This window comes from Canis lupus, chromosome X (genome assembly GCF_011100685.1).
Source record: "Canis lupus familiaris isolate Mischka breed German Shepherd chromosome X, alternate assembly UU_Cfam_GSD_1.0, whole genome shotgun sequence".
Lineage (NCBI taxonomy): Eukaryota > Metazoa > Chordata > Mammalia > Carnivora > Canidae > Canis > Canis lupus.
Window position 1 is genome coordinate 55,080,020 of NC_049260.1, and position 14,170 is coordinate 55,094,189.

Consider the following 14,170-nt stretch of genomic DNA (forward strand, 5'->3'; position numbering starts at 1 on the left):
GGAATTGGAGATGTGGGGGCACTAGATCAGGGGCTGAGCTCCCCCGTGGCCCAAATCCCCCGTCCCTGCTTTAGGGTCGGCCGTACCCCAGATGTCTGGGGAGCTGGGGCTGAGCCTGGGGTCGCCACTGCCTCTGTTCCTTTAAGGAGCCGCTGTTTAGCATTCCTGCCGCTGCCGCTGCCGCTGCCTGACTCTGCACGCTGATTGGCTGGAATCAACTGAGAAGGGAGCCAGGGAGAGATGCTCTTGACTCCACTCAGATCCATCCTGGGGACCAGTGCAGGAGCGGTCCTCTCAGCACCCAGCCTCTGCCCAGGCTCCCGCTTCTTCTTTGCCGCTGGGCCTCGGCCCAGGAGCCACGACGGGCGACACGGAGCCGCCAGTGCTGGAGGGGGAGCCGTGGGTGCGGGGCAGCGTGGGGGCAGAAGCCCCGGGACGCCCGCCCGGCCCCAGGCCCCGCTCCGCCCGAGCGCCCCCACGGGTGCCCCCTCCTTCCTGGTCCGAGCAGTGTGAGTGTGCCCGGGAGTCCGGCGGCGGCGGCGGCGGCGGCGGCGGCGGCGGTGTGGAAACCGGCGTGGGCTGGGGTGTCCGGGCGGCGGGGGGCAGTGCCATGCACAAGCACCAGCACTGCTGTAAATGCCCCGAGTGCTATGAGGTGACCCGCCTGGCTGCCCTGCGGCGCCTCGAGCCTCCTGGCTATGGGGACTGGCAGGTGCCCGACCCCTACGGGCCAGGTGGGGGCAATGGAACCAGCGCGGGCTATGGGGGCTACAGCTCGCAGACCCTGCCTTCACAGGCGGGGGCTACCCCCACCCCCCGCACCAAGGCCAAGCTCATCCCCACTGGTCGGGATGTGGGGCCAGTGCCCCCTAAGCCAGTCCCAGGCAAGAGCACACCCAAACTCAACGGAAGTGGCCCCAGCTGGTGGCCCGAGTGCACCTGTACCAACCGGGACTGGTATGAGCAGGTATGGACCAGCAGTGCGGAGGGGGGGGGCGGGGGGGATGGTGGGGTAACCCAGGGGAGGCTGGAGAGTGGGGGCCTAGAGGCCTGGGGGTGCAGCAGGGATTCCTGGAGGCTTCAAGCCAGTGGACTCCGAGCCCTAGCATTTCACCTGAGCTAAGAGAGGCGGTTGGAAATGTGTGCTTCTGTGTGTGTGTCTGTTTGGGGGTCTCCATTTGGAGGGGATTGGGAGGAGCTGTGTGTGTCAGGAGGTGAAGGTATGGCGGAGGGGTACATTTTCCTGTGAGGGGGACTGGGTTTGTCTCAGTGCGGAGGTTTAGTAGCGTCTCTGTGTCTGACAGGGGGCGGGAGGTTTTGCGGGGGCTGTGTATGGTGTGTGCTTCCATGGGGGGGAGGAGGGGGCATGGTGCTCTGCGTAGGGGGGACATATGTGTGTATGTATGTTAAGGTGTGTGGAGGAAGGCAATGGAGCTCCTGTGAATCTATGTAGAGGAGCCCATGTTCCCAGCTGGTTGAGCTTTATCCTTCAGTGCCATGAGTCCTTTTCTGTCCCAGTCCCTTTGTGTGTGAATGTGCACATGGACATGTGGGGATGTCTCTCTGAATGTGGAGGTGTCTCTCTGTAGATGAGGCTGCAGGGACAGCTGTGTTTGCCTGTGTGTGTAGCTACATGTATATGTGTGTGAGCATGTAGCTTAAGTGTGTGCATGCATGTGCCTGTGTGTGTGTGTGTGTGTGTGTGTGGTGTCCCTGGTGAGAGGCTCTTGACAGGCAAAGGAGGGGAGGGAGAGGAGGCAAGAGACACGTCCCAAACAAGGCTGAGAGGCTGCTGAGAAGGACGGACTCTTTTGTCCAAGCAGCTCTGAAGTGTGTGTGCTGGGGGGGCCCAAAGGTAGGGGGTGGGGGGACTAAAGCAAGCTTCTTCGCTCTAGAGCAAGCATGGTGCCTGGAGCCAAGAAGGGGCAGCTGCCCTGGTGCAAGACTGGCCCCAGCGGGGCATGTCCCCCTTGGGTACCTCCAGATGTGAGAGAACTTGGCCCCCAAGCCCTGACTTGGCACAGTTTGGGAACCCCTTGGGTGCTGGGCACAACTCCGGCTTCCACTCCCAGTCTAAACTGCCAGCTTAGAAAATGGAAGGAGCATCTGTGGGAGAAGCAGCAAAATGGAGGCTGGGCCGGCAGAGCCAGGTCCTTGGCATGCATAGCGGAGGGCCTGTCTGGTTATTTGGCTCTGCAGCCCCCAGGTTAGGGAGAGAGGAGACAGAGGCTTTGCTGTCGAGGGCAGGTGCTGCCTGCCCCAAGCTGGTGACCGTTCTGTCCGCCTCTGTCCTCCTCTGGGAATAGAATGTGCTCTCACTCAGAAGCAAAGGTGGGGACTTCCTAGGGAGAGGAGTCCTCAGTTCCTCAGTTCTGGTCTTTTGTCTGTCCACACTTACTGCTTCCCTTTTCCCTTACCTTGGCTCTTTGCCCTCTCTAGTGAGTCCCCCTCATTCTTTTTTCCTGTATCCTGGGGCCCTACCCTTGCAAACACTCCCTCATGCTTATCCTGCTCAACTGGCAGATAGGTGCCAGTCCCAAGGCTGGGCCAGTTGGTCAAGGTTTCTTTGCCAGGGATGATCCCCAGATGGCTCCTGGTCCTGGGAGCGGGGTCCCTGAGCAGGGCAGTGGGAGGCTGGAGCCTCTGGTTCTCACTGGAGCTGGGCTTGAAGCATGGCTTATCACATGTGGGCACACATGGTACCCCAGATGCACAGAAGGGCTGTATGGGTGTCCTTTTGCCTGTGTGTCTGTTGCATCTTACTCCAGGCAGCTGTTTTGGTTTGGGAGCTCTGAAAAGCCATGGGTTCTTCCTCCTGGGATCAGGAACCAGAGTGGGGCTGCAGCTGGAGTCCTCCCACCACCTCCCAGGGCTGCAGGGCATAAAGTACAGGGGGCAGGCCCTGCAAAGGCGGAGGCATGACTAGCCAATACTACCCGTGCCCTCTCTGTTTTCCCAAGCCAAAGCTACAATGGAGTGGGGAGCAGAGCAGGACACACGAAGGAGCCCCCACCCTAGGTTTGCAGCTCCCTTCAGAGGAGGACACCAGGGGTTGGAAAAGGGGTAACACAGCCAGAGGAAGATGGAGGAGGGGTGCTGGGTTACCCGGGGAGAGAGGCAAGGAAGTTCCTCCATTCTCGGGGATGAGAGTGGGAGCCAGGGAGCAGTTACTACTTGTCTGTCCAGAATCACATTTTCTCTTGACAATGGTCACAAGTTATATCTTGTCTGGGAGACCAGTTCGGTGGGTTGGTCAGAACAATGCTTGTTTCCATCTCCTTCCCCTCACTTCTCCCATGGCTACTATATATTGAAGGCCATGGGCTCTGCTGCCAGTCAGTCCACAGGTTATCAGCTTCTCCCTCCTGGGGAACTGTGTCCACTCTGCTCCTATCCCACCCCTGACTTTGCCTCTGACTCCCACCCAGATCCTACCCTGGCTTTTTCTGCTGGGAAACACAAAGGGTTCAAGATCAAAAACCTCTTGGTATGAAGCGGGTTCGGACTTTGACTCCTTCCACCCATTTGAAGAATTGGGTTCCTGGGGACACAGAGGAGATATAGAATGAGGGTTCCTGGGGTATTCTGAAGGGTACAATTTTCCATTTCCTGGGATTTCTGCTAGGGAAGGGGATGAGTGGCCAAAACATCAGTGGCCTTGGCAGCTTGATTTAATCAAAAGAATACCTGGAGATCCAGGTTCTAGCCCCTGCTCTGCCACTAACTCCCAGTGCGCTCTGAGGTACAACCTGTGTCCTCCCTAGGCCTCGGTGTCACCATCTGTCACATGAGGGAGGTTGGACAAGATGGTGTCTGCTGTCCTACCAGTTCTAACACAGTGGGAGTCTCTGATCCCTAAGTCAGGGAAAGCTACAGTTCACAAGGGGAATAGGTCCCTCCATCAAGGCCACTGGGTGTTCCCATGGATGCTAGGTGTGGCATGGTTTGCCTACTGTGTTCCATTTCCGACACTCCCCTTAAGCCAGTGCTGCAACCCTCCTAGTGAACTCCAAGGCCCTGGAGCTCAGCCTTTCAGTGAGTGCACCACTGGCTGGCTCAGTCCCAGACAATTGATCTGGGCTAAATGGGTTTGGCCTGATATGGCTGGAAGTGAGGGAGGGGTGTGGCCTCCTCAGAATCAGCCTGTCCCCATCTGTGGCCAAGAGGTGTCCTGGGGTCAATTCAGGCTCCCACTCTTTGGGGGTGTGGAGGAGGAGCAGGTTGACCAGGGGGCAGATGGGTGGGGATGGGGGCAGGAAGAACTCAGGGAACTGCCTGTGTCTCCCCCTAGGTGAATGGCAGTGATGGCATGTTCAAGTATGAGGAAATAGTACTTGAGCGGGTGAGTCTGCCAGTGGGTCAGGATGCAAGGGAGAGGGGAGGGTTCAGACCAGGAAACAGAAGGGCCCTGAGCCTCAGCTTCAGGACTCATGGTGGGGGACTTGCATTGAGAGGATGGGGAAACAGTGGCCCTCAGAAGTTGCATACTGCATCAATCAACCAAACAACTAATGAATATTAATTGACCTTGCTTGCTGAGGCCTAGGAAATTGGGGAAGGGATGGCTTTGCTGAGGCCTCTATGCCAGACTGTGAGCACAGCCTGGGAAGCTGTGTGCCAGCTCCCTCTGAGGCCTGGAGCACAAGCTCCGGAGGGTTGGGGGAAGTGGGGAAATCAAGAACCCTCCCTCATGCCCTCTGAGTGAGCAGACTGTGCCCCTCTGCCCCCTTCTGCAGGGCAATTCTGGCCTTGGCTTCAGCATTGCAGGTGGCATCGACAACCCCCATGTCCCTGATGACCCTGGCATCTTTATTACCAAGATCATCCCTGGTGGAGCAGCTGCCATGGACGGGAGGCTGGGGTGAGGTGGCTTGAAAGCAGGGCCCTGGGGGCGGGGGGGGGAGGAGGGTAGTGGGGGCAGGATGGAGATGAGAGGAAGAGGGCTGCCAGGCAGGATGACCCTTTCATTAGATCTCAGAGGGGGCAGGGGAGGGGCAGGAAGGGAAGGAAGAAGAGGTGGTGGGAGAGGGGGTGGAGGAGCAGTGGCAGGGTGTCATGCCTCTTGGGCTTCCTCTGCAGGGTGAATGACTGTGTGCTGAGGGTGAATGAGGTGGACGTATCAGAGGTGGTGCACAGCCGGGCCGTGGAGGCGCTGAAGGAGGCGGGCCCTGTGGTGCGGTTGGTGGTGCGGAGGAGACAGCCCCCACCTGAGACCATCATGGAGGTCAACCTGCTTAAAGGGCCCAAAGGTGTGGCCCTCTGGGTTCCTGTACTCTGGCCAGAGGCCCCTGGTTGACGTTGTAGCAAATGGAAGGGGACAGCCTTACTCCTTGCCTGACTCCCTGTTCTGGCTCATAGACTTCTTTCTTGACTTCACATCTCATTCATCTTTACTGACCTGGGGATGGCAGCCTAGTGTTTGGGATTCCTGGGGAGGGAAAGCTCCTTCAGGGGGTTGGGGGGGTGCCAGTGGGTTGCCTGCAGTGGGGAGATGGGTCTGGGATTGACTGAGCACTCTAACTTCTCCTTGTGGCCCTCTCCCACTCCCTTCGGGCCCCCAACCAGGCCTGGGTTTCAGCATTGCTGGGGGGATTGGCAACCAGCACATCCCAGGAGACAACAGCATCTATATCACCAAGATCATCGAGGGGGGTGCTGCTCAGAAGGATGGACGCCTACAGATCGGGGATCGGCTGCTGGCGGTGAGACAGCCTTTGGGGATGCCCAAATGGTAGGGTAGGGTGGGGAGGTGGGGCTCTAGTAGCCTCACACTCCACCTGAACCTCACTCAGGAATCAGCATTGTGGGGAATTTCAAGAGCATCATCTGGGTTGTGTGTACTCAGATACCAAGGCCCTAGTTCTTTTCGTGGATGGCACTCCCTCACCTGCTCTACTGCTGTCTTTTGCTTCTTCACCTCTCATAGCACCATACTGGGCCTCTGGTAGAAAGAGTACTTTGGAATTTCAGTGACAGGGTACCCTTCAGGGTTCCCTGGAGAGGCCCTCCCTTCTCCCAAGTGTCAGCCCTAAGGCCTTACCTCTTCTAGGTGAACAACACCAATCTGCAGGATGTGAGGCATGAGGAAGCGGTGGCTTCACTGAAGAACACATCTGATATGGTCTACCTGAAGGTGGCCAAGCCAGGCAGCCTCCACCTCAACGACATGTATGCACCCCCTGACTACGCCAGCAGTACGTACCCATCCACCCTGTCCCTAGCCTTGAAACCCCTGCCCCCTGGTTTCTGGAGGGGAAAGAATTAAAATGCCCTGTTCAGAGAGAGAGAGAGAGAGAAGAGGACTAATGCTCAGGAGAACTGATCCAGATCCCAGCTCCATCCCTTATAGCTGGGTGCCCTTGGATGAGTCCCTTTCACCTGTCTTTAGTTTCTTCTTTGGCAAAAAGGAGCTAATGATATATGTGCTACCTTCCTCATAGGACAGCTGCAAGGATCAAATGAGATCATGGACAAGAAAGCCCTTGGAAAACTGTATTAGGCTATAGAGATGTGAAGGATTATTATTAGTCACACCTCTAGTCATGCCTTTCTTTGTAGACTGCTTGACTTTAGCTCTTTCTAAGACTCACAGGAGTGAGCCCAGGATTCAGAAAGGGACTGTGGAGGAAGAACCTGGGGGGGGGGGGGCAGGGTAGTGAGAAGGGAGGAGAGTCCTGAGGAATCCGCATCCCTTGGTGGCTTTTGCATCCCAGGTGGGGTGTTGGAGCACAGTCCTTGATGGGGATCAGATCAGGTAGGGACCTCCAGGGAATGGTCTTTGAACTTTCTCTCCCTTCCTTGATTCCAGCTTTTACTACCTTGGCTGACAACCACATAAGCCATAATTCCAGCCTGGGTTATCTTGGGGCTGTGGAGAGCAAGGTCAGCTACCCTACTCCTCCTCAGGTTCCCCCTGCCCGCTACTCTCCTATCCCTAGGCACCTGCTGGCTGAGGAGGACTTCACCAGGTAAGACCGCCCCCCTACACACACCTTTATCCCACCTAGGGATGAGGACGATAGGAATTCGTTTCTAGCTAGCCACTGGTCTCTTTGTAGTATGGCTTTGAAGAGGATTAAGCCCTCATCACTTCTCTCTGGGGTCTGAGGCCCTCTCCCAGCCCTTAGGGCCCTGAGGAGGGCCAGAGATAGCTGCATGGACAAGTTCTACTATCAGGGGGAGTGCCAAGTGTGTGGCCCCGACCCGAAAGTACAGAGAAAAGGTGGGGTGGAGCGTTTAGGGGGCCGAGAAGGTGGAAGCTGCCGGGTGGGGGGCGGTTTCCTTCCCGGAGACAGTGGCTGTCCCTCTGCTGCCCTCGTTCTAAATTAGAGGGAAAAAAAGCTGTTGAGCCGGTGGGGTTGTCAGGACGCTGGGAGGCTGGCAGGCCCGGTGGCCTCCCAGGGAAAGGCCCCGCCCCACTCTGGCGGCGGCCGCTTCGGCGGGGCGGCCGCGGCCGTGGAACTGGTCTGGCCGGCCGGGGTTCTGGGGGACAGGTTTGCTGCGGGGTGGGGCCTGGTAGGCTGCTGGGTAGGCTGCAGTGGAGCCGGAAGGGTAGGCGGACGGAGGGGAGAGCTGGAGGAGCCATGGAGGGGGCATGCAAGTTCTCCGGTCCCAGCTTGGCCCTGGGCTTAGGCTCGGCCTCGGCCTGGAGGAGGGCTTCACAGAGGTGGGCTTGGCCGCTCCGCTCCCTGCGGCCTGGAGGGGATGCCAGGTAGGAGGAGAGGAAGGATGTGAGCAAGAGCATCCGGGACTCAGGGAGGGAGCCTCACACCCAAGACTGGGGAGTAACAAGAGGAGTCTTGGACTTGGGGCTCTTCTGATGAAAGATGCTTAAAGGGAAGGCGGTGGACCAGGCAAGAGTGTGGGGAGTCAGGTTGTATGGATGTACAAGAGCAGCTGTAGCTCTCACCTGATGACACTGACCATTTCTAGAGGGATTCCTTAGACATGGTTAGTTGCAGTTGGAGTTTTCATATGTTAACTCTCTTCAGTTAGGTTCCTAAGCTCCCTCTGGGGACCTGGGATTTCTTTATCTGTCTCCCACATCACCTGGTAAGGGCACACAGGAGTAGCTGGTGACCAAATCTGTCACTGGGGAAGGTAGGAGGGGTCAGAGCTGGTGGGTGGAATTTTGAGACGGTTGGAGAAGCATGTGTAAAGTAAGTACATTCTGGGGATGGTGAGTGCAATCAAGCCCAGGCTGATTTCCAGTGCCCCTAACTGGTTCCCCTTGGTGCAGCCCCCGGTCCATTATGCCAGTGGTAGGAGAGGAGAATCTGGGGAAAAAGAGGATGAGTGAATGGGCTCTGAAGTCTTTAGACAGGGTAGGGGTGTGTTGAACCAAGAGAGGAGAGGATCGTCCACTGGGAAGCTGACTCCAAGCCCTCAGGAAGAAGGGAGGGAAGAGGAACTGAAACTTGGCACCTGGCAGAAAACAGCAGCCAAGCAGGTTTCAGGAGAGAAAGGAAGCAACAGGGTATCACATATAGGGACCTAAGTCATTCTCCAGCAGTGCGGGCCTTGCTCTAGGCTGGCTTATATCCACCTCATCCTTACCCTTTTACTTCTTTTCCACCAGAGAGCCCCGCAAGATCATACTGCACAAGGGCTCCACTGGCCTGGGCTTCAACATCGTAGGAGGAGAGGATGGAGAAGGCATTTTTGTTTCCTTCATCCTGGCAGGAGGCCCAGCTGACCTGAGTGGGGAGCTGCGCAGGGGAGACCGGATCTTATCGGTGAGGGGACAAAGGAGAGGTGGGAGGATGGGAGCTGTGCCAATCTAAAAGGGAGGAGGGGAGATCTTGCTTTCTCCAAGGAATGCTTCTTGAGATGGAAGAAGGCTGAGCTGGAGAAAACTTATATTCTTTTTATATGTGACCTTAGGGAGTGCCAGGGACAGAGCCCAGGCTTATCCTTAAGGAGAAAATGAATGCGTTTTGGATCTTAACCCTGGTTGGCATTTGACCCCCACAAAGATAATTATTACACTAGAGATTTCATATTGTTTAGGTCTTGTCTTAGGGTCAAGGATGGGATACTGAGAAATGCAGCTGAGTAGGCTTAGGGATGGGCTGACTATCTCCCTCTCCTAACTCCCATGACAGAAGACCACCTTTCTTGCTTTCGGGGTGGCTCATAGCTCCTCTCTTTGGATAGGTGAATGGCGTGAACCTGAGGAATGCAACTCACGAGCAGGCTGCAGCTGCTCTGAAACGGGCTGGGCAGTCAGTCACCATTGTGGCCCAGTACAGACCTGAAGGTAGGAGACGAAAGTTTGGACAAGATGATTTGGGGGAATTTAGACTTCAGTGTTGGCTTTTTGCCATCATAGATACCAAAAGCTACGTGATCAGGTCCCTTCTGCCTTAGGGCAGTAACCTCTTCCTCTCTCGTTTTCCCTCTGGACAGGTGATGGTTTGGGCAGCTTTGGAGCATCTAAGGCTGTGCTCAGAGCCTGCTGATCAGGGCGGCAGTTCAGCAGAAGGCCAATAGTGGGCAGCAGCCCTATGGAAGGAAACAGATTGGGGCGACTAGGAAAAAGGGGAGGGGGAGAGGGGCGGAGACTCAGGGCTCAAAAGCGAAGGGATGTAAATGTGTGCGGTGGAACTGGAGAAGAGTAGCTCCTGGTTAGATGGACCTCAGGGACAAGAAATCTGCCTTCTTAGGACATCTTGGTCCAAACCCCTAGGACCCTCTCTTCCTTCCTCTCATCAGGGTGACTGTGAAAGATCCATAAACACACTGGAAAGGTGATGTTATGCAGTCGCGGTAGGCAGTCAGGGGTGGGCCCCCTCCCCCTACGGGGGGCCTTCTTTGTGTTCTCAGGGAGCAGGGCGGGGCTGGGTATGCAAATGTAGGCGTTTGATTGGCTGGGGCCGGCCAAGGAAGGCCCAGGTGCCGAGGTGAGCTGCCGGATGGCGCGCCCCAGTCAGCCAGCCAGCCGGCGGGGTGGCCATTGGCTGGCCGAGCGCGGCCTTCAGCTGCACGCCCCGCCCCGTGACCCAGGCGGAGGGCGACGGGCGCCTCTCCTCGCCCCCCCCCTCGCGTGCCTCAGGCGTCTCCTCCTCCTTCCTCCCCTCCCCCTCCCTCCTCCCTACCTCCCCTCCTCCCGCGTCCCGCTTTGTGTCCGTGGTCTCTCGCGCGGGACGGAGGGGCTGGCAGGAGTGGCGCTTTCTCAGCACTAGACCTGGACTCCGACCCGGCGCCAGGTGAGCTGGGGCGGACGAGGGTCAGGCCCCCTCGCCTCTCTACGGTTCTGTTCTCAAACTCTCTTTTCCAACACTGCGCCCCAACTCTGCGCTCTCGCCGGAATCCCTTCGCTGCACGCCCCCAGCCCGTGTGGTGCGCCACCTTTGAGCCCCTCTCCCAGGGGAGAGCCGCCCGGGGCCGAGTGCCTGCTCTCCCGCCACTGAGCCGTGTGTGGCCCTCACCTCTTTGCCATCACCTCTCCCTACTTACGAGCTGTGCCTCTTTTCGCCCCGGGACTTCAGCCCTCCCCTCAGCCTCCTCCCTACTGGCTGCTGCGTCCCTGCAGCTCCCTAATCCCTTTCCTCAGAGGAATTTTCTGACCGCCCGCCTCCCCCACAGGCATTAATCCGCCAAACCTGGCTACCTCTGGGAACACCCTAGATTGGCTTGGTATTCTCAGGACCCCACCCCACCCACCACCCACCCCGCTTTTGTTTGCTAGGGTTTTCTTACCGCTCCCGACTTCTCCCCCCCCCCCCCCCCCCCCCCGCTTTGTAAGCCCAGCCTTTGTCCCTTGGGGCTGCAGCCCTGGACTCTTTGGACACCTAGGCCCCGCGGGACAGTTACTAAAGTGGAAGAAGAGACCTCTCCTGGGCAGGTGCTCTGTTTCCGTGATGAGAGGCGGAGAGGCCGGGAGCCCTGTCGCAGAGCTGTGAGGCATCAAAAGCACCTACCTTTGTCCTTCCCGGCCCCCCACTCCTGTTAAGTGCCTCAGGCCGAGGGCCTGAAGGGGAAGAAGAGAGGGGCCTGCCATCTTCTGCTCTAGGCTTCTTTGATAGGGGCAGAAGTGCGGGGAGGTAACTAACAGGAGAACTTATTGGTCAGAGGTCACTGGACAGAGGGATGCAAATAGACGCTAGTCCTGGACGCCCGGGTGGCTCAGCGGTTTAGCGCTGCCTTCAGTCCAGGGCATGATCCTGGAGCCCCAGAATCGAGTCCCGCATCGGGCTCCCTGCAAGGAGCCTGCTTCTCCCTCTGCCTGTGTCTCTACCTCTCTCTCTCTCTCTCTGTCTCTTTCTCTGTCTCTCATGAATAAATAAACAAATGGACACTAGTCTCTCCATGTTGGCATTCAGTTAATGACAAGAAACACACCTTAGGGTTATTGTTTGTTTAATTTCTGCATATACTTTTCGCTTCTCAGTGAAGAGCTATCCATCTGGCTTTTATTAGCAACCGATATTTATCATGTCATGCCCACAACTTAGACAACGGTAGGTTCTGCAAAGAAAATGGTTTCTCCTGCATATTTGGGTGTGTGTGTGTGTGTGTGTGTGTATGAAATTGATGTGTTTCTTTTGGTTTTGCTCTGTGATGTTGGGCACATGGAGACAATACTGTGAATTTGGTGGTAATATGTTGGAAACTGGTGACTACATATTTCTCTGAGTTTTCTTGGGAGTATGTAACTGGTTTGGATAAAAAGCTGCAAGTTGTCCAGGATAAAGAAATTCATTCCTGCCAGCGTTTATTGCTCTCTGAGCGTATTTCTGAGAGTTTATAATGTATGTTGAGGTGCCGTCTCATGTTAAGTCTCTCTACCACTGGCCAAACAAAGCCTTTCTTAGGATTTATTGAACCAGTGTTGGTAAGGCTCTGTCACTCCAGTCTTATTTCTTTCTTTGCTTTGGTAAATCCAGCAGGGGTCCAACATGCAAAAAGCTTTTTGTTGTTGTTCCATTTGAAAATGGACCCTCAGAGACAGGTCCAGAGGAACTATCAAGCATTTGGTGTTGGGCTCTGAATTTTCTTTGATAAAATGATAGCTTTTAAAAATAAGGACTCTATGTTGATCATTTTATGAATACATTGAATACTGTTCTTCAGAAAACTACTACATGGCCATTTACAAAAGGAATTATCCAATTATATGTCTTTTGACCAAAATGGCAGAGACTTTGCATGCTATGACCCATGTAAGTGTTCATTATTTGTATTATTTTCACATAGAACGTGGGACCTGGAAAGGTTTGCGTACTCCATCCAACCCGTCTTTGTGCAAACCGGAACAGCAACAAGAGAGCAAGGACATGACTTGCCTAAGGTCAGGAAGGGAAAGTTGCCAGGGGACGAGGGGGATGGGAGGTAGTCAGCAATTGGTTTAAGTCATAGGTCCACCAGCTGGGACAAACCATGCTTGGGAATACCTGAGAGACCTAAGACCTAGTTGGAGTGGAGGAACAACAAGAAAGGGACTGGGGAAATAAATAAGAGAGACTAGGGGAAGAAAGATGTACGGGCAGGGGTAGATTAGAGTGACCTCCATAGTGACTACTGAGCTCCATTGCCAAGCCAATGCAGCCTTTAGCTAGATAGCATTTAGCACGAGAGCTTAAAACATAGCTTTGACTAATTAGAACAGAGTAAGAATAATTTTTCTTTTTGTTAACGGCTTGAGATATAATTCATATACCATACAATTCACCCATTTAGGTGTATAATTCATTGGTTTTTTAGTGTATCCACCGAGTTGTATACCCAGCGTCACAGTCAATTTTAGAAAATTTTCATTACCCTCCCCTTTTAAAACATTGAGAGGATTTAAGCACTGAAAGGGTGTTAAGTGTAGGACAGTTGCTTCCTAGTGTACCTCCCCTGGGCACTTAGGGGCTGGATGGCAGCTTGATGGGAATGCTTTAAGCTTGGAATTCTTTCATATGTCTGATTTGTTCAGTGTGGGTTAAATGCATAATGAAGATAGAAACCATGTCTATCTGTTTGAACTTTGTATTGTGCCTAGCATGGGTGCTTTACAAGAATTTTTACAATGAAGCTTTGGAAAATATTAAAATAGAAATAGAAGTGCTAAATGATAAGGTACCACAGTGAGAGATGCTATTTAATAGTTTCACTCTTGATTGCTCCAAACTGTTGTGGACATAGCAATCCTACCTATTAGTTAAAAATAGCATGATGTTCTTGGGCATGTATAATCCTGCTTAAAATTCAAATTGAAAATTTAAACAACTGACTCTTGGCAAAGGCTCTCTTCCAATCTATTCTAAAATGAAGAATATTTTTCTGTGATTTGTGAAATTGCTCCACCAAGGGAAGTACAGGCTTCATGTTATAACATTTTAATTTAGAAACTATCTCCTACATTCCAACCCCCACTCCCCGCCAGTTACTTTGTTTCAGCCTCTATTTATAAGCTGAGCTAGTATTTTTCTGGAAAGTCCTTTTGTTTTTAGAGTTAAACCTGAGCCCCAAATCAGAAGGTGAGCCAGAAATTGGTCACTAAGGTAGCTAAACTGGGAATTGATCTTTTATGACCAGTCTTTTCACTTGGCATGTAAATCTGGACATGCTGGGCAAAAAGGACTGGGAGAGAATGAGTTTTCCGTACTTATTTTAAAGTGCTGAATAAGCACACTTTCGCCATGGAAATGCCTTCAGGTAAGGCCTGAAAGAATGAAGGATCAGTGATGATAATAACTTCAAAGTGTAAAAGTAATATTTTTCCTGTAACATTTAAATAACCATCCCATCTCCCCCTGTTTGAGAATGAAAGATGTAACCATAGCTGCTACCCTATCAGCATGATCTCTCTTGAGAGCACAGAGGTGAAGGTTTATCAAGGCAAAGAATTCAACTCCTGAAACTCATTTTGCTATCCTAAAAGAAGGCTGTATAGGGAAGGCAGAAAATGAAGTCCTGTTAACAGCATTTCTGCGCTGAACAATTTAAAGGCAGCTCATTTTGTATTCAAGTTCGTGTTCCCCCCACATAGACTAGAGCCTGTCCCATGGTTTGTTCTACTGAATTCATGAGTATCTCTGTGATCCGGATGTTTTTGTAAGCATCAATCTTCAGGATATCCCTGGGGGATAGGTGGTATCATCCCCATTTTAGAGATGAGGAAGGTGAGGGTCAGAGAGGTTGAGTGACTTGCTCAAGGTCCCACTGCCAGAAGAGGGCAGAA

General features: G+C 54.0%; 1 protein-coding gene across 7 annotated transcripts in view; it reads left to right on the forward strand.

Annotated features, from left to right (window-relative positions):
• Positions 1–244: 244 nt before the first annotated feature.
• The window catches only part of DLG3 (discs large MAGUK scaffold protein 3), a 55,446-nt gene continuing 41,520 nt past the window's right edge, over positions 245–14,170 (forward strand). For 3 of the 7 annotated variants that reach the window (XM_038587633.1, XM_038587634.1, XM_038587635.1), the window contains exons 1-9: positions 245–967; positions 4,292–4,342; positions 4,737–4,861; positions 5,080–5,249; positions 5,566–5,702; positions 6,050–6,194; positions 6,809–6,968; positions 8,579–8,735; positions 9,157–9,259. In XM_038587633.1, the coding sequence (XP_038443561.1) occupies positions 611–967; positions 4,292–4,342; positions 4,737–4,861; positions 5,080–5,249; positions 5,566–5,702; positions 6,050–6,194; positions 6,809–6,968; positions 8,579–8,735; positions 9,157–9,259 (1,405 nt within the window). In that variant the 5' untranslated portion in view covers positions 245–610. Of the gene's footprint in view, positions 968–4,291; positions 4,343–4,736; positions 4,862–5,079; positions 5,250–5,565; positions 5,703–6,049; positions 6,195–6,808; positions 6,969–7,524; positions 7,712–8,578; positions 8,736–9,156; positions 9,260–10,055; positions 10,209–12,224; positions 12,293–14,170 lie in introns of those variants that run through there. The other 4 variants (XM_038587632.1, XM_038587636.1, XM_038587637.1 and 1 more) reach the window with 4 other exon arrangements.